This window comes from Thermobia domestica, chromosome 13 (assembly GCF_964235325.1).
Source record: "Thermobia domestica chromosome 13, izTheDome1.hap1.1, whole genome shotgun sequence".
NCBI lineage: Eukaryota > Metazoa > Arthropoda > Insecta > Zygentoma > Lepismatidae > Thermobia > Thermobia domestica.
The window spans coordinates 85,642,140-85,664,062 of NC_137466.1; the positions used below are offsets into that span (position 1 = coordinate 85,642,140).

The 21,923-nt window shown below is 35.6% G+C and overlaps 1 protein-coding gene across 2 annotated transcripts in view; it reads right to left on the reverse strand.

Annotated features, from left to right (window-relative positions):
- LOC145668286 (alpha-mannosidase 2-like) overlaps window positions 1-21,923 on the reverse strand; it is a 100,903-nt gene that overhangs the window by 48,643 nt on the left and 30,337 nt on the right. For both annotated transcript variants that reach the window (XM_081736007.1, XM_081736008.1), the window contains exons 8-12: window positions 16,713-16,899; window positions 13,592-13,769; window positions 9,825-10,027; window positions 8,887-9,072; window positions 2,246-2,318 (exon numbers count right to left, since the gene is read on the reverse strand). In XM_081736007.1, the coding sequence (XP_081592133.1) occupies window positions 2,246-2,318; window positions 8,887-9,072; window positions 9,825-10,027; window positions 13,592-13,769; window positions 16,713-16,899 (827 nt within the window). The remainder of the gene's footprint in view (window positions 1-2,245; window positions 2,319-8,886; window positions 9,073-9,824; window positions 10,028-13,591; window positions 13,770-16,712; window positions 16,900-21,923) is intronic.

Below are 21,923 nucleotides of genomic sequence, written 5' to 3' on the forward strand. Positions count from 1 at the left end.
AGTAAACAATTGTGCTTTATGTAGCACCAAACGACATATTTCATCCAGAAATATGTTGTATATTATAATTTTAATTTACATGTATTATCTACCAATACTGCATTATCTCCAAGTAAAATATTCGCACAAAGTAAATGATATATAACCTATTAATGATATGGCTTTTACAGAGGTTGTTCAACCTACGTTTGGCCGATTTCGTTCCTTCCCCCTCCCGGGCAGAATGGACTCACCCGACCTGGCTCGTGGCGTCCTGCAGTGTTCTGTAGTGGCTTTCTGGGAACGGAGTCGTTTTTCCGCGCGGACGACAATAACGCACAAAACAGGACAATTGTTGTGAGTGTTGTGTTAAATTTGTTTCCAAATGTGTGGGTTTCCGCTCTGTGACCAAAATGCCGCCCAAACTAAGCCGGTTTTGGGAAGGCTATGCTGCGGATCTTTATGACGCCTACTTTAGTGTTTCTGTCATTAAAAAATAGTGCAAGAAGAATGGTTGCAACATCAGTTTAAGTGGAATAAAAAATGTTATTAAAAAGTACAAGGGCAACGAAGCTCCACCATTTGGATCACCAATGAAGTTACCTAGGAAGCGGGAATGGACCAAGGCCACCTCCACCATGCAGAGGAAACTTCGCAAAATGCAATCCAAAAAAATTCCGCCAACACAAAGGTGTATGGCTAATCGTCTTGACGTGTCTTTGGGGAATGTGAGCTGGACGTTACACCATCAACTCAAGCTGGAAAAAGTCATGAAAGCTCACGGCCATCTTCTCACGGATGCCCACCAAAAAGGAACGAAAGTGTAACGCCCGGAAGCTGTACGAATGGCATCTGGCAAAACAAAGGTGGATGTACGTCATAACGCTCGATGAAGCATGGATTTACCTTTCCGACTGCGGCAAACCGAGAGCCATCATGTACCGAGAGAAAGGCGCCAAGAACTTCAGAAGGTGGGTCTGTGTCTGTAAAGAATCCTTCCCAAAAGGGTTCATAGTCGTTACTGGCTACTGTTACCGAGGTAAACTGAATATTCGTAGGGTGGCAAAGAACTGCAAAATAAATTCGCAGTATTTTCAGAAGCAGAGCATGTGGCCGATCTACGAGCATGAGATTCCAACAATGTACGGAAATGACACCAATCTGGTGCGCATTCACATGGACAAGGCCTCATCACATACCTCACGATTCCCTCGCATTCTAGAGGGAGATGGAGGAGGCAAGTGGTATACAGGTGATACCTTTCAATGAGGTACCTGTTAAATTTCCAGATGCAAGTCCTATGGACTATTGTGGATTTGGATTGCTGAAGCGGGCTTTGGGAAAACGGCGTGTGACAACTGTGGAAGGACTTTGGAAATCTGTGCAAAGGGAATGGGACAAGATTCCCCTCCTAGTTCTTCAGAGAAGCCTATTACAGTGGAAATTACGCTGTCGGACTATTGTTAGGAACCAAGGGAAACACATCGAGCACTTACGGACCTGGCGCCATGGATTCTTCTAAATATTTAGGTAAGTCGAAATTGGCCAAATGTAGGAAAAGAGCACAAGTAGGGAAAAAAAAAACATGGGTGAAGAATATAGGTCGTGCTCTGAAACTAAGAATTGTATACTCAAAAAATACATATTAACAAACTGTTTACGCGCAAAAACTATAATTAACATGTACATATAGAGACATATACATATTAACAAACTGTTTACGCGCAAAGACTATAATTAATATGTACATGTAGAGACATATAAGCAGGAACAAACCTAAATGATTCTCTAAAGCGAAAATGTCTGGCTCGTCTTAAGAAGAGCTAAATGGCATACTGGTTACACACAGATATGGTGAACCGAAGACTGGACGATTTCTGGCCCAATCGTACATATTTTACTCTTTAAATTTAATTTATCCATTTTTAAACCTCGATACATCATTTACTACAAGTCGTTAGTAAAAGGCAAAGTTTAATTCCAGGTAGCTTATCAATTGATAAGTATCACATCAGTAAGCTTTTAAGAATCACACACGTTTGACTCCCTTTTTATTAAAGCAAATGTTTCATCACCACCTATTTGTACAACTTTGAAACACCGTGTAGAACGTGAAGAATAATGTTACAAAAAGGTGATTTTCTTGGACGCAATAATTAGGAAGACATTAAAAGAACTCTAATCATGTAGATACTCTTTTCTTTTTGAATTTCAAAGCTGCCATGCTTGAATAATCATAAAAAAAAGTCGATCAATATATGCTTACTTTCGCAGGTGAAAGAAGAAAATGCGCACATTGTTGGATAACATGTTGCATTCCTTCAATAGAGGCGAGCATTCTGGAAAGAGACGAAGAGAAGGCTTAATCTAGAAGAAAAACTAAAATAATAATCACGTTTAAAGTAAAATTACATAAATAAAAAAAGTTTACAAAAGATGTTTCGCATATATGTTAAGACAATTTTTTTCCCAATAAATGTTTTCTTTATATACAGGCTGTTAATGAACTAGACCAACACACTGAAATAGTTGATTCCTCACAACAAAATAAGGAAAAAAGTTCATATAAACCTGTGCAGTCAGAAGTACATAACTTCAGGGGCTGCCCAAAACCGTGGAAAAAATGAACTTTAGGAATGAATATCTGCAAAACTATTAGCCAGTGAGCCGAGGCGGCATGTTCTTTTGTCTTAGACTTCTAATTTGCTCTACGGGTTTTATTCGTGACAGATAGAACAGAACAACGTTCCAGCAAGTAACAAAAAAATCGTTGAGAGATCATTTATATTTTGAATAGAATCAAGATGGCGAAGGATATTTGCGTGTTGTGCGTGCTTGCATAACTACAGCAGAGATTAAATGTAATGGATAGAATGAAATTACATAAAACCAATACGTTTGCAATGTTCAACGACCCAAAATTATGACCTGTGTGCTGAAGAAACATACATTAATAATACTAATGATTTTGGAAGAATTGATGCAATGAGGGTTTGCGAGAAAATGGAGGGGAAAAAACTGATACGTTCTTCACCATAAACTCATTTGGTCGTGGACCTAAAGTGGGACCCTTTGCCATATAGGTGCACAATATTACTGAGTTATCATGCACCCCTTTTCCCCCTCCCCCGTAATGAACAACAGATTGTTGACAAGGCATGGGAGGTGATGGCACATAAATGCAACAATGCTGATTATGTAACAAAAAGAGGGAAAAGTCATGTTAAGAAGGAAGATACCTTGAGGAGAGTTGGTAACCTATTCTCCCAGATTTGTTTTAAACAAATCAACATTCCACAGTTTTGCCTCTTGAGCTACAGAAGGCGGATTATTAAAGAAATATGAAAAGAGTTTAGGGAATGAGAATATACTAGACAATGGGAGAACCCTGTGGAAACCCATAGACACTCCTGGACGACACCTGCTCATTACGGTGACCAATATGAAAAGTTCCTTGACCATGTGGGTCACGCTGTAGGTAGTAATAGGAAATAGGACACATGGAATTGCCATACAGTCACAGTGGTGGGAGTGTAATTGAACAGACCAGGGACTATCAAAACCAGTAAGTACAAAGTGTCATAGAAAAGCACGCGGACATGTCTTGGATCAATAGTATAATCTACACGGAAAGTAATCCCCCTTTCTTCATCTTCCCTTCCCTCATTGATGTATGATCATATGAGATTATCACAGGGACAGCGAAAACAAATTGCAAGTAAATTGAAATCGTTTTTTATGGGTGTACTCACATTGGCCACAACGGATGAAAAATATCACTAGCAGCCTTGTAATCAAGGGATCCCGGATGCGATTCCTAGGGGTCACAATTGGTTCGAAGTCAACGGTAGTTCATGACCTTATTTGTATTGGTATGGTTACTGAGAAAGGTTATAAAACCCTAACATAACGATTTCAGTAACAAACATACGAAAATCGAGACAGTAGTTTACTTCATCTCTCACGCCATGTTGGTTATATTCAATGTAGCTATCATGGTGCATATAGAAATGACTGATGGTGAGTGTCAAACACCTATAAGTGACACTTTTTGCATTTGATCTGAGTGCTGTCAAATGTAACATGAACACACACACATGAACATACACACAGCCACATACACATAGAGAGTATTTCAAGGTAAAGTGAAGTAATTGTGCTAACTGTTACGTCCCTGCTTTTCTGATTATCGTAGAGCAGCGTCATATCAAATTTTGCTTGAGGGAACAAGACACTCAGCAACATAAGTGTTTCACGTTTGTGATTGGTATATTAGTAGACAATTGATGAAAGTATATGTATTTCTCGAACTCAGGAGTGGGCAGTTTGCCCCTTTCCTCCCCAAATGACACCCTGCTATCGTGCTGTACGGTAGAAGAGTGATAGATCTTCTATGGCATTGAATTCGAGCGAGCGAAATTAGCTACATCCGAAAATTTTAATTTTCTCGTTTATGAGGCAGTTATTTGTTGCAATATTGGGTAAATGAGTTATTTAAAGGAAGTTTAAACTTTCATTTGTTTTTATAAGTGTATCCATGTATTAAAAACCAATAATAGTAATAATAGCCTGCCATACTTCATCAGAGCTCACGCTCGGAATACTGAGTAGAAGAAAACCCGTTTGATGAAGGATGATGTTATAGTCATGGTGGATATGATTCATAGTTTACAAAATCCATGTCCATTAGTGTTCTAACGAACTGAAGTGGAGGAACAACAGTTGGAAAAGGGAACAGAAGTCACACAGAGTTTATTCTATACTAGCAGCATACGGGGAGAATATGTTTCATTTTGAACATAAGCGGTGAATTTGGATATACACGGCATCGAAAGTGTCACTGTTCGTCTCAGTGACACCGAAAACTATTGATTCGACACAAATATCGGTCATTTTCGATCATTTTTATATAGTTCCTCCCTCCTTCAAGTTGCGGTGCTGTATTTGGATTTAAATGGCATCGGAAGTGTAACTGTTCATCTCAGTGACCCTGAGAACTATGTGTTCGACACTAATATCGGTCATTTTCGATTATTTCTAAATATCTCCCTTTTCTCCGCCCCTAAGTTGCAACGTCAAAGTGAAATGATAAAAAAACATCTCAGGGCCGAACCTCATCTATGTTGAAAATCTGATCGAGATCGGCCGGGTAATTCATGCGGTGCGAAGTCACAAACATTAAGCTATTAAACCAAGATAACTTTTCTCATAATGCTATCAGTGTCCTTTTGATTTGGTGTTTGTTACAGCCATTGTTCTACAAATAAAATGTGTGTTGTGTTATTGGAGATTACACCTAATAGGAGGCTCTCGCAGATAATTTGTCGCGTTTGGTCTACATATTTCAGAGTATTTTAACCCGGATTAGCTCCTGATAATAATTATACATATTTCCTCGATAACTCTCCTAGCAAGGATAGTAAACTGTCTACCGTCAGTTTCGGTGAAACTACCTATTCCGTTTTGGGAAATTATTACTAAATAAAGCGTAACATTCCTATCGCACTGGATGATATTGTTAAGTAAACTAAATAATCAGTGTACGGTGTAGCTCGTCAGTATTATTGGATAAATAACAGATGTTAATACTGTGTAAAGTTCTGTTGACCCAGGTTACGTTACAGATTTATGCGAAGTTAATGATGGTTGCTGGGTAAACTGCACGTCTCATCAGTGAATATATTTGGGTGACGGTTGCTGAATAAATCGCACATCTCTGTCAGAGTAATACTGGGTTGTTTTGTAATTTGAAAATGTAATCCCGTCTAACGTGTTCGGAACTAGTTTACGACAGAATTATAATTTATTATAAGTGACGGTTGCACTGATGCATTAATAAACAAACAAAAACAATAAATAAATATTACTATTACTGGCAATCGTAAGAATAGAGCGAATATGTAGGTGTTGTCCCTCGCTCTTAGTGCGTACGGAAGGTAGTTAATACATTTAAATAATATACTGTCTGTCTCTTTTAGCACACAGGTCATGATTGTGGGTCATGAACATTAATAATGATTTTATTTTATCCACTACATTTAGTCCCTGCTGTAGTCATACAACCACGCACAACACACGAAGATATCAAGCATCCTTCGCCATCTTGATTCTGTTCAAATCATCGATGGTCTGTCAACGACTTTTTGTTACTTGCTGGGACGTCGTTCCTTCTGTCATAAATCGGACCCATCTTCCCTAACGGAATATTCAGGACCTCCAATTTCTCTGGGGGACTCCCTTGCTCTGTAACTGAACGCTTCATAATCATGCATTTTTGGATAGAGCAGATTACAAGTCTAAGACAATAACTTGACGCCTCAGCTCAATCTATATATCTAAAATTGAAAATCATTAAGTTTATGACTCTAAGTCTCCTGAACCGCCCGACCGATCTCAATCTCGATCAAATTTGTAACATGGATGAGGTTCGAGGCTGGGCTGGTTTTACGCTTTTCACTTTGATGGTAGAACTGGGGTGTGGGGAAGGGGGTATAACTCCTGAACCACTCGACCGATCTTGATCAAATTTTCAACATAGATGAGGTTCAGGCCTGGGATCGTTTTTATGATCTAAATTTGATGGAGCAACGTAGGGGAAGAGTAAAAGGGGAAGATATATAAAAATCAATTTATATAAGACTGAAAGTGACTATTTTTGTAACAATAACTCTTGAACTATCCGACCGATCTCAATAAAATTTTCAAGATACATGAAGTTCGGATCTGGAAATATTTTTGTAAATTCACTTTAAGGGTAGATCCTAGGGGAGGAGGACGTATAAATAAAAAACTAATAAAACCTAATAACTTTTGAACCGCCCAACCAACCTCGATCAAATTTTCAACATATATGAGGGTCGGGCACTGGGTGTTTTTTATCGTTTCACTTTGACGAGCGAACGTAGGGGAGGGGGAGGGAGAGATATATATGTAAAAAAAATTAAATAAAAATGACTGCTTTTGTGACTTCATCACTCTTGAACCACCCGACCGATCTCAATCAAATTTTCAACATATATGAGTTTAGGGGCAGGGATTACTTTAGGCTATTCACTTTGACGATGCAACGTAGGGGAGGGGAAGAGAAATTTAAAAATGATCAAAAATGACAGATATTAATGTTGAATCCATAGTTTTTGGGGTCGATGTGAGAAACAGTGACACTTCTTATGCTGTTTCAATTTAAGTTCAGCCCTGAGAGTTGGGGAGGAGGATAAACATTGAAAAATGATCGAAAATGACTAACATTAGTGTCGAATCCATAGTTTTCCGGATCATTCAGATGACATTTCCGATCCGGTTTAAATCCAAAATTAGCCCCGCCACTTGGGGGAGGGGGAGAAAGATATATAAAAATGATCGAAAATGGCCACTATCAGTGCCGAATTTATAGTTTTCTGGGTCACTTTGATGAACAGTGATACTTCCGATCCCGTTTAAATCCAAATTCAAACCCGCAACTTGAGGAGGGGGAGGAAGATATATTTAAAAATCATAGAAAATGACCGATATTAGTGCTGAACTCACATTTTCTGGGGTCGCTGAGGTGAACTGTGACACTTCCGATGCCATGGCCCGCAACATGGGGAGGGGGAAATATATATACATAAATGGTCAAAAATGACCGATATTAATGTTGAATCTATAGTTCTTGCGGTCGCCGAGATGAACAGTGCCACTTCTGATGCTGTTTAAATCCATTTTTAGCCCCGACACTTGGGGGATGAGGAGAGGTGACATACATTAAAATGATCGAAAATGAGCAATATCAGTGTGCATTTAAATTATTTATTTCAACCCAGTGAAGCGAGTAATATATGCTAGTGGCTAATAGTTTTGAAGATATTCGTTCCTAAAATTCATTTTCCCAGGTTTTGATTCCTGACACCAAGATAAGACAAAAAAGTATAGACCACCAATCTGGGTGCATAAATGCTTCCTTTCGGAGTAATAGGCTGCCGAAAACATGAAAAAAAAAAAAAAAAAAAAAAAAAAAAAAGAACTTCAAAAGTCAATAGCTCCAATACTATAGCACCTACGGTAGTCGGGTCAAGACTTCACTTAGGAACTAGTACGTGCCCTATCCAAATATTCAAGTGTCAGAATCCTTTTGCATTTCTGCAACAATTTTTATAGAGGTAGTTGGTGACTACTTCAGATTATATGCCTGTAGCCAAACTCCCTCTATAAAAATTGTTACGTAAGTATCTCGGGATCCGAAAACATGAATATTTGGATAGGGCACATACTAGTTCCCAAGTGAAGACTTGAGCCGACTACGGTAGGTCCCATAGTTCTGGAGCTATATACCTTTTAAAGCTCATTTTTTTCATGTTTTCAGCAGACTATTACTTTGAAAGGAAGCATTTGTGTACCCAGGTTGGTCTATACTTTTTGTCTTATCTTGATGTCAAGAATCACCTCCCAAACGTTGTCGGTGTTGTTTTGAAACACCCTGTATATATTAATTAATGAATCCGTAACAGGCTATAACAGAGAAAAGTGAGTACCTCTTACTTTGTTTCCAATAGAATACACTTATCAATACTCAGGTTCGATGCCCAGCAGGAGAGTACTGAGCACATTAAAGTGGTTTAGATTCTACCTTAACTAAGTCCATTTCTCAAATAGTATCAAGAGCAGCGGTGGCTTCAGGGTAGCGCTCTGATGCATGGGGTTCCTAGGTGGATTCCTGCTCATGCCAAGTGGACTTTTGGTTGGACAAACACTGTGTGTATGTGTTTTCTGTAGGCTTTCCTGTCTTCTCCCACTTTCTTCATTCATTATCATCATTACCGTCTTCCTTAGCCTCTGTAGATAACCGTGGAACGTTAAAATACTAATCCATCGGTGCTAAAAGGGGACGCTAAATATCAACAAATAAATAAATAATATATCAACACTTACCGTCGAGCATAGTCTTCTACAACATGATCTCTGGCAGTTCCTGTTATACCGTCATGATGCTGGAATAGTGCCAGATTTTTTCGTGCATAAGCTAATTTTTCCATTAATCCTTTCTCGGCATCTATCAGAAGATCAAAACCTGATTTCCCGTGACCCCAAGCTATAGAAAATAATATTTCTCCAGCTCTATATAAGAGGAAATAAAAATAAAATAAACTTTAATTTCAAAATTCTTTATTTGGTATTAACAATGCAAAGGAAAAAGACTAATATGAATCATTTCGGATCAACTGAACCTTAGACGCAAGCTCCCACGAAACTATACTAATTATGTTATTTAAAAGAAAACTGACTTCCCTTTCAGTTAACAATATTACTGACTTTAGCCTCTGAACGAAAGAATTTTAATTCTTTTGCAGCTACAATTCAAGATCACACTAACAATTTCATTAGCACTCAGAATTTCTACTGCGATGCAAATAACAACGACAACCGCCGAATAGCTCTTACACTCATATGTAATTAATATGTTCATATACCCTGTTAATTTTAAACGGAATGTATTTGACAAATATAAGCAAGTTTACTTTTGATTTCTTAATTCTTATCAAAGTGGAGAGAATGCACCATAAAATCGAGCAAGAAGAAAAACGAACAACAAAAATGTTCTATACACTGTACTGTAAAATGTAATATAAAATTATTGGCGATCAATAAAATAAGCAGATTCTACTTAGAGTATACTTAAAGGAAATATGTGCATGGCACGTATGGAAGATTGTACATAAAGAACAGAATTTAAAATGACTTGAATGCCACGTGTTTCATTGAAATATCGGTAATTATCTATAGGTAGCAAGAGCACAATTGATGTATGTATACGTTTCTTGTAATTTATTTCTAGCCTATATCACATTTATTTCAACATGAATCTTTACCTTAAGTAAGCTTCTAGAAGTCGATCCATTTTCTTGTAGAAGGGCCTTGAAGTAAAGTAACCGCTCCAATAGTGATCATCTCTGTCAGCATACGTGAAAAAGTCTCCTGAAAGTGACGGAAAGCCCTGATCGGGAGAACCAGAAGATTCTTGCATTTCAGCTCTTACAGCATCAAAGTAATCAGCCAAAGTTCCAAACTGAGCCTATAAAGAAATTAAAAGATTTCAAACATATTTATCAATATTTCGGAAACACACACACACATTATGAAGTAGAACTGAAGTTTAGGTACATTCTTTTCTTTGCATCATAAGAAAAGTAAATAGTCCTGTCCATGGAGGAAAAATAGAAAAAATAAATCGTGTAGTTTTGAAATTTGACACAGTTGTGGGGAAAACTGCCGTAAACGACATACTAAAAGTCCCAAAAAGTTAGGGGTCAATGGGCAGTGGAGGGGGTTTAAAGTTAGTTTTCTTCGTTGTTCTTAAATATCTCAAAACTATGAGGTCTAGCTAAAAACATTTTAAGTTCAAAATTAAACTACATTAAATTTTCTAAAATAGTTCTATACATTTCTTTTCGCAGGATTAATACTTTAGAAGATAGAAGGAGACAAAAAGTAAACATTTTTTGAAGAAAATCTTATTGTAACTAAAAATGTTCAAGTAACATGTAGGAAAAACTGCATGCCTATACAATAATATATACAAAGGCAAAGCACAACTTCGTACAGTAATACATTAACGCGTCCTGCTGGCCAGGGTGGGAGCACGGGAGCGAGTTACTTTAGCATGAGTTGCCTGCGCGTTATATTCCACACATTGCATAGTTCTCCTAACGTTCCGAGAGTGTGCAGACGTAGCCTGTGTCTCGAGTTTGTGAATTATACTGCTACTTGCAGCTACACAGCGTATGACAATGGCTGAAAAGTGTTTATTATGTAACGAGGATGTTGTGGATGATAAGTGTGATGCAGGTGAAAAAGGGATAGATGGATTAAAGAAGGCAAGTATTGCAGGAAACAGAACTGAAGGGAAGTACGAAATTTTTAGAGGGAAGAGAAATGTTTTTTATGCTTCTTACAGGAATCAATAAACAAGACCTCAACTAATCACAAGACTTGAAAGTAGCTGTTTTAGAGCAACATTCTTCAACATCGTTCTACTCCATACATTCACTATGTCTACACTGCGTAGCGGCTAGTAACGTCATTATAATGCACGAATACTAGACACACAGGCTACGTTTGAACATGCTAGGAGTGATAGCGGAGCTAAGCAAGATGTGGAATGTAACGCGCAAGCGACTAGTACGAAAGTGGCCCATATCGGCACCCCGCGCGTTAGTGTGCTTGTGCACGAAATTGTATATTGCCTTTGTACACTGTTATATAGGTATTTTATAGGAGTTTTTTTTTTTTCCTGAAGATATCTAAACATCTTTAGTTACAATATTTTTTTTTTAAATATGTACTTTTATTTCTCTCTCTTTTCTAAACTATTATCCAACGAAAAAATGTATAGGAGTATTTTCGTACGAAATTTAATGTAGTTTAATTTTGTACTGGAAATATTTTTTGCTAGACCCATAGTTGTTTAGATATTTAAGAAAACTTGAAAATAACATACTTAAACTTCCTCTTCACCACGCACCTTCGGGGACTTACAATATGTTGTTTAAGGCACTTTCGCAATAATATGCTAATTCTAAAAATATAAGATTTATTTTTTCTAATCACTGTTTTTTGGCCTTCGTTGACTCAATATAAACCAAGGTCCTCATATAAATTATATAATCTGGAGTAAACACATTTAATACCCTTGATATATTTATTCACTTTTGCTTTTCTTATAAAAGATGAACTAAATTAAGGTATGATAAATGGCAGTTCTTTGAATTTAAATAAAAACATCCTATAAACAGTTTTTCTCATACTAGAAATGAATTAAAGCTTCATAGTGTTTCATCAACACTATTTATATCAATTATTAAGTTCATAAACCTTACTAAGTAACTTAATATTGATGTCTTCTTTATTTCAATTACTGGTTTTAACAGACTTCTCATTTACTCTGCATAACAGTGAATTCATTAGATATTTAGTTCATTTATACATTAAATGTAAAGGAAAAAAAAAAAAAACTCTTACAGAACAAATGTGACTAAAAATAATGTAATAGTACAATATGAAATAGTTTTTATTACTTTTAAAATGCATTGCATTTTTACCAGGATGTCCCACAAGTTATCCGCCACACTCCATGTCGAAAATGAAAACGCAAGTAAACTATGTAGAAGAAATTTTACTTTGCAAAATACAGACCATTGTGCTCTATAGTGGATATCCATCTTTCCGCCGAATTGTGAATGCCTTGTGCATACCACACCTTGGAATTCGAGTCGGAAAACATTTGCACCCCATGCCACACATCTTCATAGGCGAATATTTTATCACGTAGGAAGTGCATTCTGTATGGAACAAGCGATAATCTGAAGAAGCTAAGTCAAGACTGTACACTGGATTTGATAACAGTTCAACTCTTCCAAATTACGGAATTTTTCTTGGGTAGTAAGAGACCTATGGCAGGGAACATTGTCCTGCTAAATCAACAGAAGTTTGCGGTTGATTAAATATGGGTATTTTTGTGATACAGCTTGATATATTCGTTCCAGTTGCTCACAGTACAGTTAAGCGTTCAGAGCACGACTACGAGAAACAAGTTCCCAGAGCACAGGACCTTCAAAATTTTACCATACATTAAGCATCACTTTGTGATTAAACTGTCCGTTTCACCAGGGGTGCTGTATCCTAGCTTGAGTCCAACCATTGATAACTCGTGGCTGGACTCCTATAGTAAACCCGATTTTTGTCTGATATTATGATTCGTTTAATGAGAGGCTAATTTATGGGACTGTTCAACAGTGGTTTGCATACTTTCATCCTTCGTTGTGCTTCTCAGGAGTGAGATCGTGCGGGACAAGTCGACATCATCTCTACTTGCCAATGTGCTTTGTATGGTTGACTTTGATGTACCCATCTCGGCAGTCAATATACGGGTGCTGGTGCTCAGATTCGCCTCCACAGCTTGGCGTACAGCCTCCACGTTAATGGTGGGAGGTCTTCCTTCATTTTTTTTCTTTCTTTTCTGACAAGTTATCGTTACTCTCTTCGAATTATCTAAACCACCTCTTTGCTGTGCAGTAACTCACTGCATGCTCCCCTTTCGTCGCACAGTGTTTCATGTTACTTCACTGGCTGCCTCTCTCAGTTGAAACTCAAATAGCAGGGGCTCACGGATCAGTGTTTTTTTACCGATCCATGTTTCAGTTCAGAAGACAATCTGCAACGAGACGAAAAACGGTCACTAATGATATCTATCAAGGGAAGGATTCATCTTTACGTTGGTAAATTGGCTGCTATGCTCCTGCTAAGTACTGTTGCCAGAGACGTCCGAAGTTCGTTCTAATTGGCGGGAAACTTATGGAACAAGCTGTTATATATTCATTTTATTGTTATGAAGAATTCCATTAAACTTCTGGCTACGTAATAACAAAAACACAGCCTACTAAACATCAAAACTATAACACTGTGTTATTTCAACATTCTGTAAGTACAATCTGGCCTAGTTAGTACAAGCAAGTAAACTCTTGCCACTAGTTTTTCATGTCATTTATTATGGAAAGTACAGTTAGAGAGATATAACGAGCAAAGCAACTTTTTTATTTTGCAAACAATAATTAACTGAAAATTTCGAAAAAGCACTTACTTCGACAAAGAAGTGCGAATTGGAATTCAAAAAATCAAATATTCTTTGGTAGTTGATATATTGCACATCCCATTCAGCATTAGTGTCATAGCGAAAGTCATCTCCCAAAGGAGCTAACACAACATTTGTCTGATATAATTGAGCTTTCTTCCTGTATTGATCAAGTAATAATTTTGCCCTGAAAAATATCAAAATACTAATGAAACATACATACAGACAACGTGTTCAGGCTAAATTTGACACTTTGAATGTTGTACACAAATATGTGGTGCTGCCATATATTTACCAAAATCTAAACATATTTTTTACTTTGTTGTCTCAGACACAAACGTGATGTCAACAGGAATTGCAATGGACGAGTTGATGCCATCAAAATATTGGAAAAGAATTACCTGTATCACGTTTCGTGCCAAGCATCCTTCCGCAATCAAAACAGCTCCTCAATGCTTCGTGTACACCATAAAAGCGATACGACCTACAATATAGAGGTGCAACGGAGAATATGAAGCCATAGCTGGTAGAAAACCAGAGACGACTTTCCGATTGACATCGAACACCAGAATTTATCGAACAATTGCAGGAGAAAGTGACGGAAGACCAAAGCAATGAAATGAAATGTGAGCTCTGACGCGGGAAATGTGTGTTTCAGCGTGTACCATGAAGATGGCTGTGAATGAGGACCTCCGTTGTAACTCCTACAAGATAAGAAAAACCAATTTTCGAGAGAAAAGGCTCCAAAAAACCGTCTGATTAATAGAGTGGAACACTCGAACTAGGAACAATGTGGAACTTGTTTCTTCTACTTTTTTTCAGGACCAGTTACTGAACTCCTAAAACCACACATGACGTCCCTACAATCCAGCGGACGTTCCTGTGTCATACACACTGAATTTCCCCAAAATATGATGAAAATTTAAAGATTCAGGAATCACAGTGTCACGCTCTTCGACAACGCTTTATTATTTTGACAAATCTGACATTTATTTTAGAGTTATTGTATAGGCCTAAACTGAGTCGCCACCACGTTTACGCAAAACGTGGAAAAAAGTATTTAGTTCCAGATCCTTGATTTCAGAAGCAAATAACCATGAAGATCTATACGATCACATTGCACGGTACAGTATGAGAATAAACCGTGACTAACTGACGGAATGTATGGAAGTTTTCAAGTAAAATACGAATTTCCAACACTAAACTTAATACAAATCAATAATACCGTTTGGTTACCGAACTTAGTCAAGAATTCCGCATCTAGCATTTCCATGATCAGAACTTATCTTGTTATGACTCTAAAGTTACTATTTATATATCCAGCATTCGCCACAGCTCCTTAATTCCACAAAGGCAACGTATATTAACTATAAATTCTATCATATTTCAAATACATTCTTAAATCTTCCATTAATACATTTATTTTTAAATATTCATATTCATAATTATATCTTTTATTCTTTTTATATATAGCCTCTGTATAAATAATCATCGTTCCGGCGTTGCTGTATATGCTACTTAACTTCATAATTCAATATTTAAATTTCATGGATTAACTCAGTCTCACACAAAGGAATAGATTACATCTAATGATATGCGGATTCATATGTCATTCAATCATGTAGATAACGATTCAGTAACAAAATAGGCATTACGATTATTATAAAGTCGTGCCGAAACAAATAAATATTTTCAAAAGATTTATATTGATTAAATTGTAGAAGGTTACTAAAATTTGGATTTTATACTTGTAGATTACACAATAGTTTACATTAGAACCATTTTACGGTGATGTGGCGGTAGGGAAGAGTAAGGGCCTAAGCCCTAGAAGAAAGTATTTAACTCTGCATTTTCATTATTTTCTTGGCACTTTTAAAATATACACAAAACGTTCGAAACTTAAATAATCATAAATTAAATTATGTAACCTTTGGCCGATGACAATTTAAACACATTAATCACTTCTGAAGATTATTATTTTAATTAAATTTTCCGTTAAAAGTAACAGATTAACAATTTCCAATCACAATTACATTTCTTTCACTTAATATTCTTCTTCTTCTTAATATTCTTTCTTCTTCCTCTAATATTTAAATAAATTAATTTCTGGTACCGACCAAAATTAAGTTGACATATGACAAAACATATAACAAATAAAATTTACATGCTGAACAACACGAATATAAACACAGAAAGCAAAGACACAAATAAATAAACAACATGACAAGCAAAAGGAATAAACAAGGTATAAACAAGAATAGTTGTGGAGCATAACAACAGAAACCTGTAAGTAGAATGACAGTGTTAAGTTAGTTTCAAAAGAGGCAAACATTTTTTTTTACCACAAACCACAGAAGTTTTATGGTGTCGAGATTATGGTGTTGTCGGAAAAATGACAGAAGGCCATCGAACAAAATGGTGTCTATGTGGTTTCATAATGTTATTTTCAAATCACAATAAATATTTTTAATTTCGACCTCCGAAGGCTCAATATTTATTAGACAACCTGATAGTTCATTATAACACAGTTCTTTGTAGCTAATTTGTAAATATGCTGTACATAAGCTACGAAGCGTTGAGAATTACAGGGTTTTACTAAACCATAATTACTACATATCTTTCAAGTATATTTAGAATTAAGTTCAATGATTGAATTAGAACAGTGAAAGTACGTAATTCGAACAACAGTATGTGTTAATATAGACAAATAATCTATTAACATGAAAATCTTAGTATTAATAAAAATATAAACGTATTCCTGATTCTAACTTTAATAGTTATATTTCACTGGTTAAAACATTGAACGTAATACAAGTTTTTGCCAGCAGACGTGATCATAAACAGTTCAATTTTAAATATTTTTTTAGCACAACTTTCTGAGAAGTTCTTATTTGTAAACTAAACGTGGAATATTAATATAATGATATAGGATATTAAGGACATTTCTTCTTTCATTTTCATTGACCTGATGAAAGTCAAGCTCTGAAACGACGGTCGTACAATAATCGTTCTACAAATCCATTTAAGGAAAACTCTAAAACATTATATTCAAAGTTAAAAAAAAATAAGGGTGATATTAATGAAATTTTATTTCTTTGAGACAAGATTATGCCAGGAAAAAAATTCTTACCTATGTTCAACATTCTCTTTAGTGATAACCTGTGGAGATATTCTCCATGGACATGATACACCATGGCCCGGTAATCTCTTAAAATCAAACTGACAACATATTTTTGGATCAGGACCACAGGTATGAGGCACATCATAACTATAAAAGGGCATCAAATGACAAAGCATGTCAGTTGAGTTGCCACGATCTGAAAAAAAAAAAAAAAAAAAAATGCTAATGAGTTGTTTATTCTTTCTCATTTACCTTATCATGTTAACTTATATAGTCATTGGTTTTTGGTTTATACTTCTATTTAATCTCAATTAATTTATTGATATAGTCTTTACATCCACCTGATTTATTACATTCCTATTTTCAGGTTTTCCCAATGAAGCAAATTGTGGGAGAAAGAAGGGAGGAGGTGCTCACATTCTGGAGTGAATGACGAAGATAAAAATGTTAACATGGATAGAATATGGAAGTTTGTAAACTTTATAAGGAAGAACACTATTTAAAAGTTCACTTCTGTCTGTATAATTCTACTTTCTTTAGGATAATAATTAATAATAGTTTTACGTTTTGTTCCATTTTGGAATAATATGGATGGTTCTACATTGTTCCAGAAGACCTTTCATGATTTGGAAGATTCTAAGTAAAGAAAATCCAGACAAATAAAAACATTTCACTAATTCCAACTTTATTTAATTTATATTTTTATTCCATCACATTGGTCTCAGAGTGGATTTTTTTTTTTTTTTTTTAAACAAAACCATTATGAAAAAATTCCAGAACCGAAGTGGAGTGTTGTTTTCACGCTACGTAGTACGCTTAGAGATACCTCCTGTACAATTCTCAGTAGTTTTGGGAATGGTGTTTCTGAGACAAATTTTAAAAATACTGCAATAAAGACATTAACCACGGAAAACACGAACATTGTTTAAAAAAACCTGTTAAACCAAAAAGTAGAAGTTTCTCTCTTTTTTGCAGTACTGTATGGTACTGATTAACTGAAAAAAAAAAAAAAAAAAACTATTGACATTTTCGAAAAACAAATTATTTTTTATTTTCAAAAAAAGGGGGGGGGGGGAAATAAAAAGGCTACAGCATGAGAACTTGAACACACGTTTCTAAACGGAGGATATTATTTGAATCAGTAAATTATTCTTTCAAATAAAACGAAAGGCAACAAAATATCTTGAACTATTCCGGAAAGCATTTTAATATTTTGCCGAAAATCGCACGCGAGAAATAATATCTTTGACGGCCTGTATCTCGGGTCAAACAGGATTTTCTTTTTTGACAGAACAAAAAATATATGGGGTTCTTAATTTGTCCTGACTTTTAACATTTGTTAAATTCAACATCTGAAACCACCAAGGTAAACCCCCTACCTGAATAAATATGGACTATGCTCTCATAATGAACATTCCAACAATTTTATTTGGTAGACTAAAAATTTATGACAATTATTAATCGTTTACCTATTACACGTGGCAAAATTGCAAGACAAATTTTTCTCTCCTATATTTGCAACTTTGGAAGGGCAACCAAAAAAAGATCCAAAATTGAAACGCCAGTTATTTTACTACTAAATTCGAAAGAGTCAATTGTTTCGAAAACAAAAATATCTGGGAAGATATAAATATCTTTTGTGCATACCATTTTCTTTGAGAAATTATGCTTTTGACCAGTTACATACTGATAAATTAGGAGTTGTAGACTTTCATTCTCAAAATGTTATTCAGTTGCAGCTAACAAGATTTACATGCTCAACCTTAAGCAATTTATTCTAAATAAGTGTCAACAGTGCGTTTCTTGTCAAATGAACAAAATTAGCACAGGCAGAATCCCCTTGCTTGCACGAACCAGTGAAAACGATATTCCACCATAAAATCCAGTGGAGACGATATGCTTGAACGAATTTGGTTCCATGTTTTTATCCGCTACATACCTACACAAAGAAGTGCTCACAGCCGTCGACGCATGCGCAAGATACGTTATAGCACGCAGTGTTGCAGATGTGTCAACAGAGTCAATAATGCTAGTATTATATGAAATCATAGTTATTTAGAGTATCATGGAATATTGTCTTCGATTAGCCGCACATAAGCCTAAAATTATGTAAGAATTTGAGGATAGCTTTGACATTCATTTAGATTTCACGAATACAGTCAGTCATTACACTGTGGGATTGGCAAACGAACCCATGGAATCATACAGAATTGTTTATGACATTATACTGGTCATAAAATGGTATCGTGGGATACAGAACTACAAAATGTAGTATTTTCAATAAATTCTCACATTCATGAAGGAACAAAATATTCACCACATGACTTATTTTTAACATGGAACGCTAAAACATTACTTGATCAGGAATCAGACATACCCGGCGCCTCCACCATGTTACTCTATGAAGAATACTAGTGGCAATTGAGAATTGAACCTTTGATTGTAGGTTTTCAATTCATCTAAATCTTAGGCTGATTTCTCACAGGGTATTAAGACAGATAGAAACAAAAATGAATTGAAAAGAATAGGAAACTAGTAATTGAGTAATAAGAGGTTTTAATTTCGTTTGTGGTTCTGATAACGTGTTTAAAGCCTGTGCTTGAGATACGAAGCAATTTCTGTCTGAGACTCAGAAAAAAAAAATAATAATAATAATAATAATAATAATAATAATATGAAAAAGCACATACATTGTGTTTCTGTGGTAGTTAAAGTCAGCCTCGAAGGATCCGCCTCTTCTCGACTTGCGTAACTTATAAACGAAAGACAAATCTAGACCTGAAGGTGGTTGACTAAACCTTCCTCCTTCCTTTTATATGGAAGGTAGAGGGTCCTTTTATATGGAATGCCGAATGCAATCCACACGCCTTTCACATTTCCTTGTATGGAAGCTCCATGTGTATGTCTGATAAAAGAAAATATATTTTGGGATTGCCTCAATAAACCGGATTACATTTTACAAACAACTGTGACCTAATTCATTCAATTCAAACAGTTGGTATTTTGTATTAAAGCCAGCCCTAAATTATTTACATGAATTTACAATAATTCGAGAGTTTTTAAATTTCGGTTTACTACAATGGTATTAATTCATTACATATGTGTATTTAATACTTTGTAGACAAGGCATACGCTCACACAGCAACAGATGTGGCAAATGTATTGATGTCATTATATGTCCATCGACAAATTTAAAAGTAGACTGTATATCTGACTGACTTCAACTTTCTTCTATAGTCACATTTTCTTATAAATTGATATCTGTAATGTGTATGATCTATTGTATGTATTGGTAAGCATGTTTGTTATAAGTACAGTATTAACTATACAAAGTGTATGTACATATCTGCCGTTCTCTATTGCTTTGGGCAGAATCAACGACAGTAAAATATTCTAACTCTAAAAACTCAACTAACATAACGTTTCAAACATACGTAGACATTTTAAGATCAACTGGGGCAAAAAAATGAAATAGCTATTACCACCTCCAGCTTTTTGATTCCTCAGCAGTAAACTCCATTCCGCTGCCGATCATGATTATATTGAGAATAGGGTTTAAAAAATACAATTTTTAGGTTTACACTTCAGTTGGTTGATTAGAATTTAACATCCCGGCGGAAGATACCAGATAGACTATGTATGTTATGATTCAGGACTGATATCGGAATAGCTTGAAGAACGTGAAGATCTTTCATAGGGCTGACACTTTCTCTGATCATAACCTTGTGCTGGTCGAAGTGGATATTCAACTGAAAAATGTAAACAAAAGATAAATAGGTAACAAGATGTTGAATACTGAAAAGTTGAAAAACGAGGAAGTAAGAAATCTTTCGTTGAAAAATTCGAAGAAAATTACTCAAATGAGGAAAAGATATGTGCAGGTTGTAACGGACGGTGGGAACATATTAAACTTTGCATACAGCAGGCTGCAGAAGAAGTAGTAGATTACCGCGAACACAAAACAGCTAAGAAACTATGGGTTACAGAAAAGATGCTGTAGAAAATTAGGGAAATGAAGACGTGAAAACAGGTTGATACAGAAGAAGGCAGAAAAACGTATAGGAAATTAAAGAACGAGTTGAGAAGGGAAACAGACAAAGCAAGGAAAGAGTGTACAAAAGAAAATGCGAGAACACACAAAAATTAGAAAAACTTGGAAAATATGAGGAAATGTACAAGTACGTGAAATCCATGGAACTTCGGAGAAAACAAGGTGGTATTATGATGGCAGAAGAAAATAAGAATGAGAAGGTAATCAGCGAGAGAAGTGAAGTCTTAGGAAGACGAAAATAATATGTTGAGGACTTATATGAGAGTAGAAATAGATTATGTTGCATTGATGTTGAAGTAGAAAATGAAGTAGCTGAGGATAATACTGGATTTAGTAATCTTCGGGATGAGTTTGAAAAACCTATATCCGAGATTAAGAATGGAAAGGCAACTGGGATAGATAATATACCAATTGAATTCATCAAGAATATATGAGACAAGGGCAAGAAAGAATTGTTCCGACTGTGCAATGAAATGAGGAGAGTGACCAAAAGACTTTCTAAAAACGATGATTATACCGATAACTAAGAAATCGAACCCAAAGAGACATGAGGATTTTAGAACTATTAGTCTCATATCTCATACGTAGAGACACGATTTTGTGGTAAATAAAAATTCGCAATTTCGTTATAAAAAAATACGCGTAAAGCGGGATAAAATAGTGAATAAAAATTCAACGTAAGAACACTATTTTCCTTGGCAATTACAATTAGTTACGTTTTATTTCACCTTAATTTCCACTCATCAATCACCATGATATGAGCTTATGCATGACTACATAAAACAATATATGGGTTTTTAAAAAATAACACTAAGCATCCTTACTGAATAAAAGTATCATTTAAAGAAAAAACACACACAGAGAGAGCATTAATAGAAAAAATAACTTTAGTGTTCACAGTTTACTTATGCAAATAACACTTAAGCACTGTTTCAATGTTTTCTTGTGTTAAATTTGTTCTTTTGTCGGTAAGTATGTCATTGTAAGAAGAGAGAGCCCTCTCCACATCAACATTCGAAACTGATATGTACATTCATGTCCAAAATGATTGTCGCATATCTATAACTGTCTTCTTGTAAGACATAATTTGATAATGCTTTTGTAGGATACTTTTAATACTGATACTATGTGTATAATCGGGAAATGAATATTTGTGGTAAATTTCATAG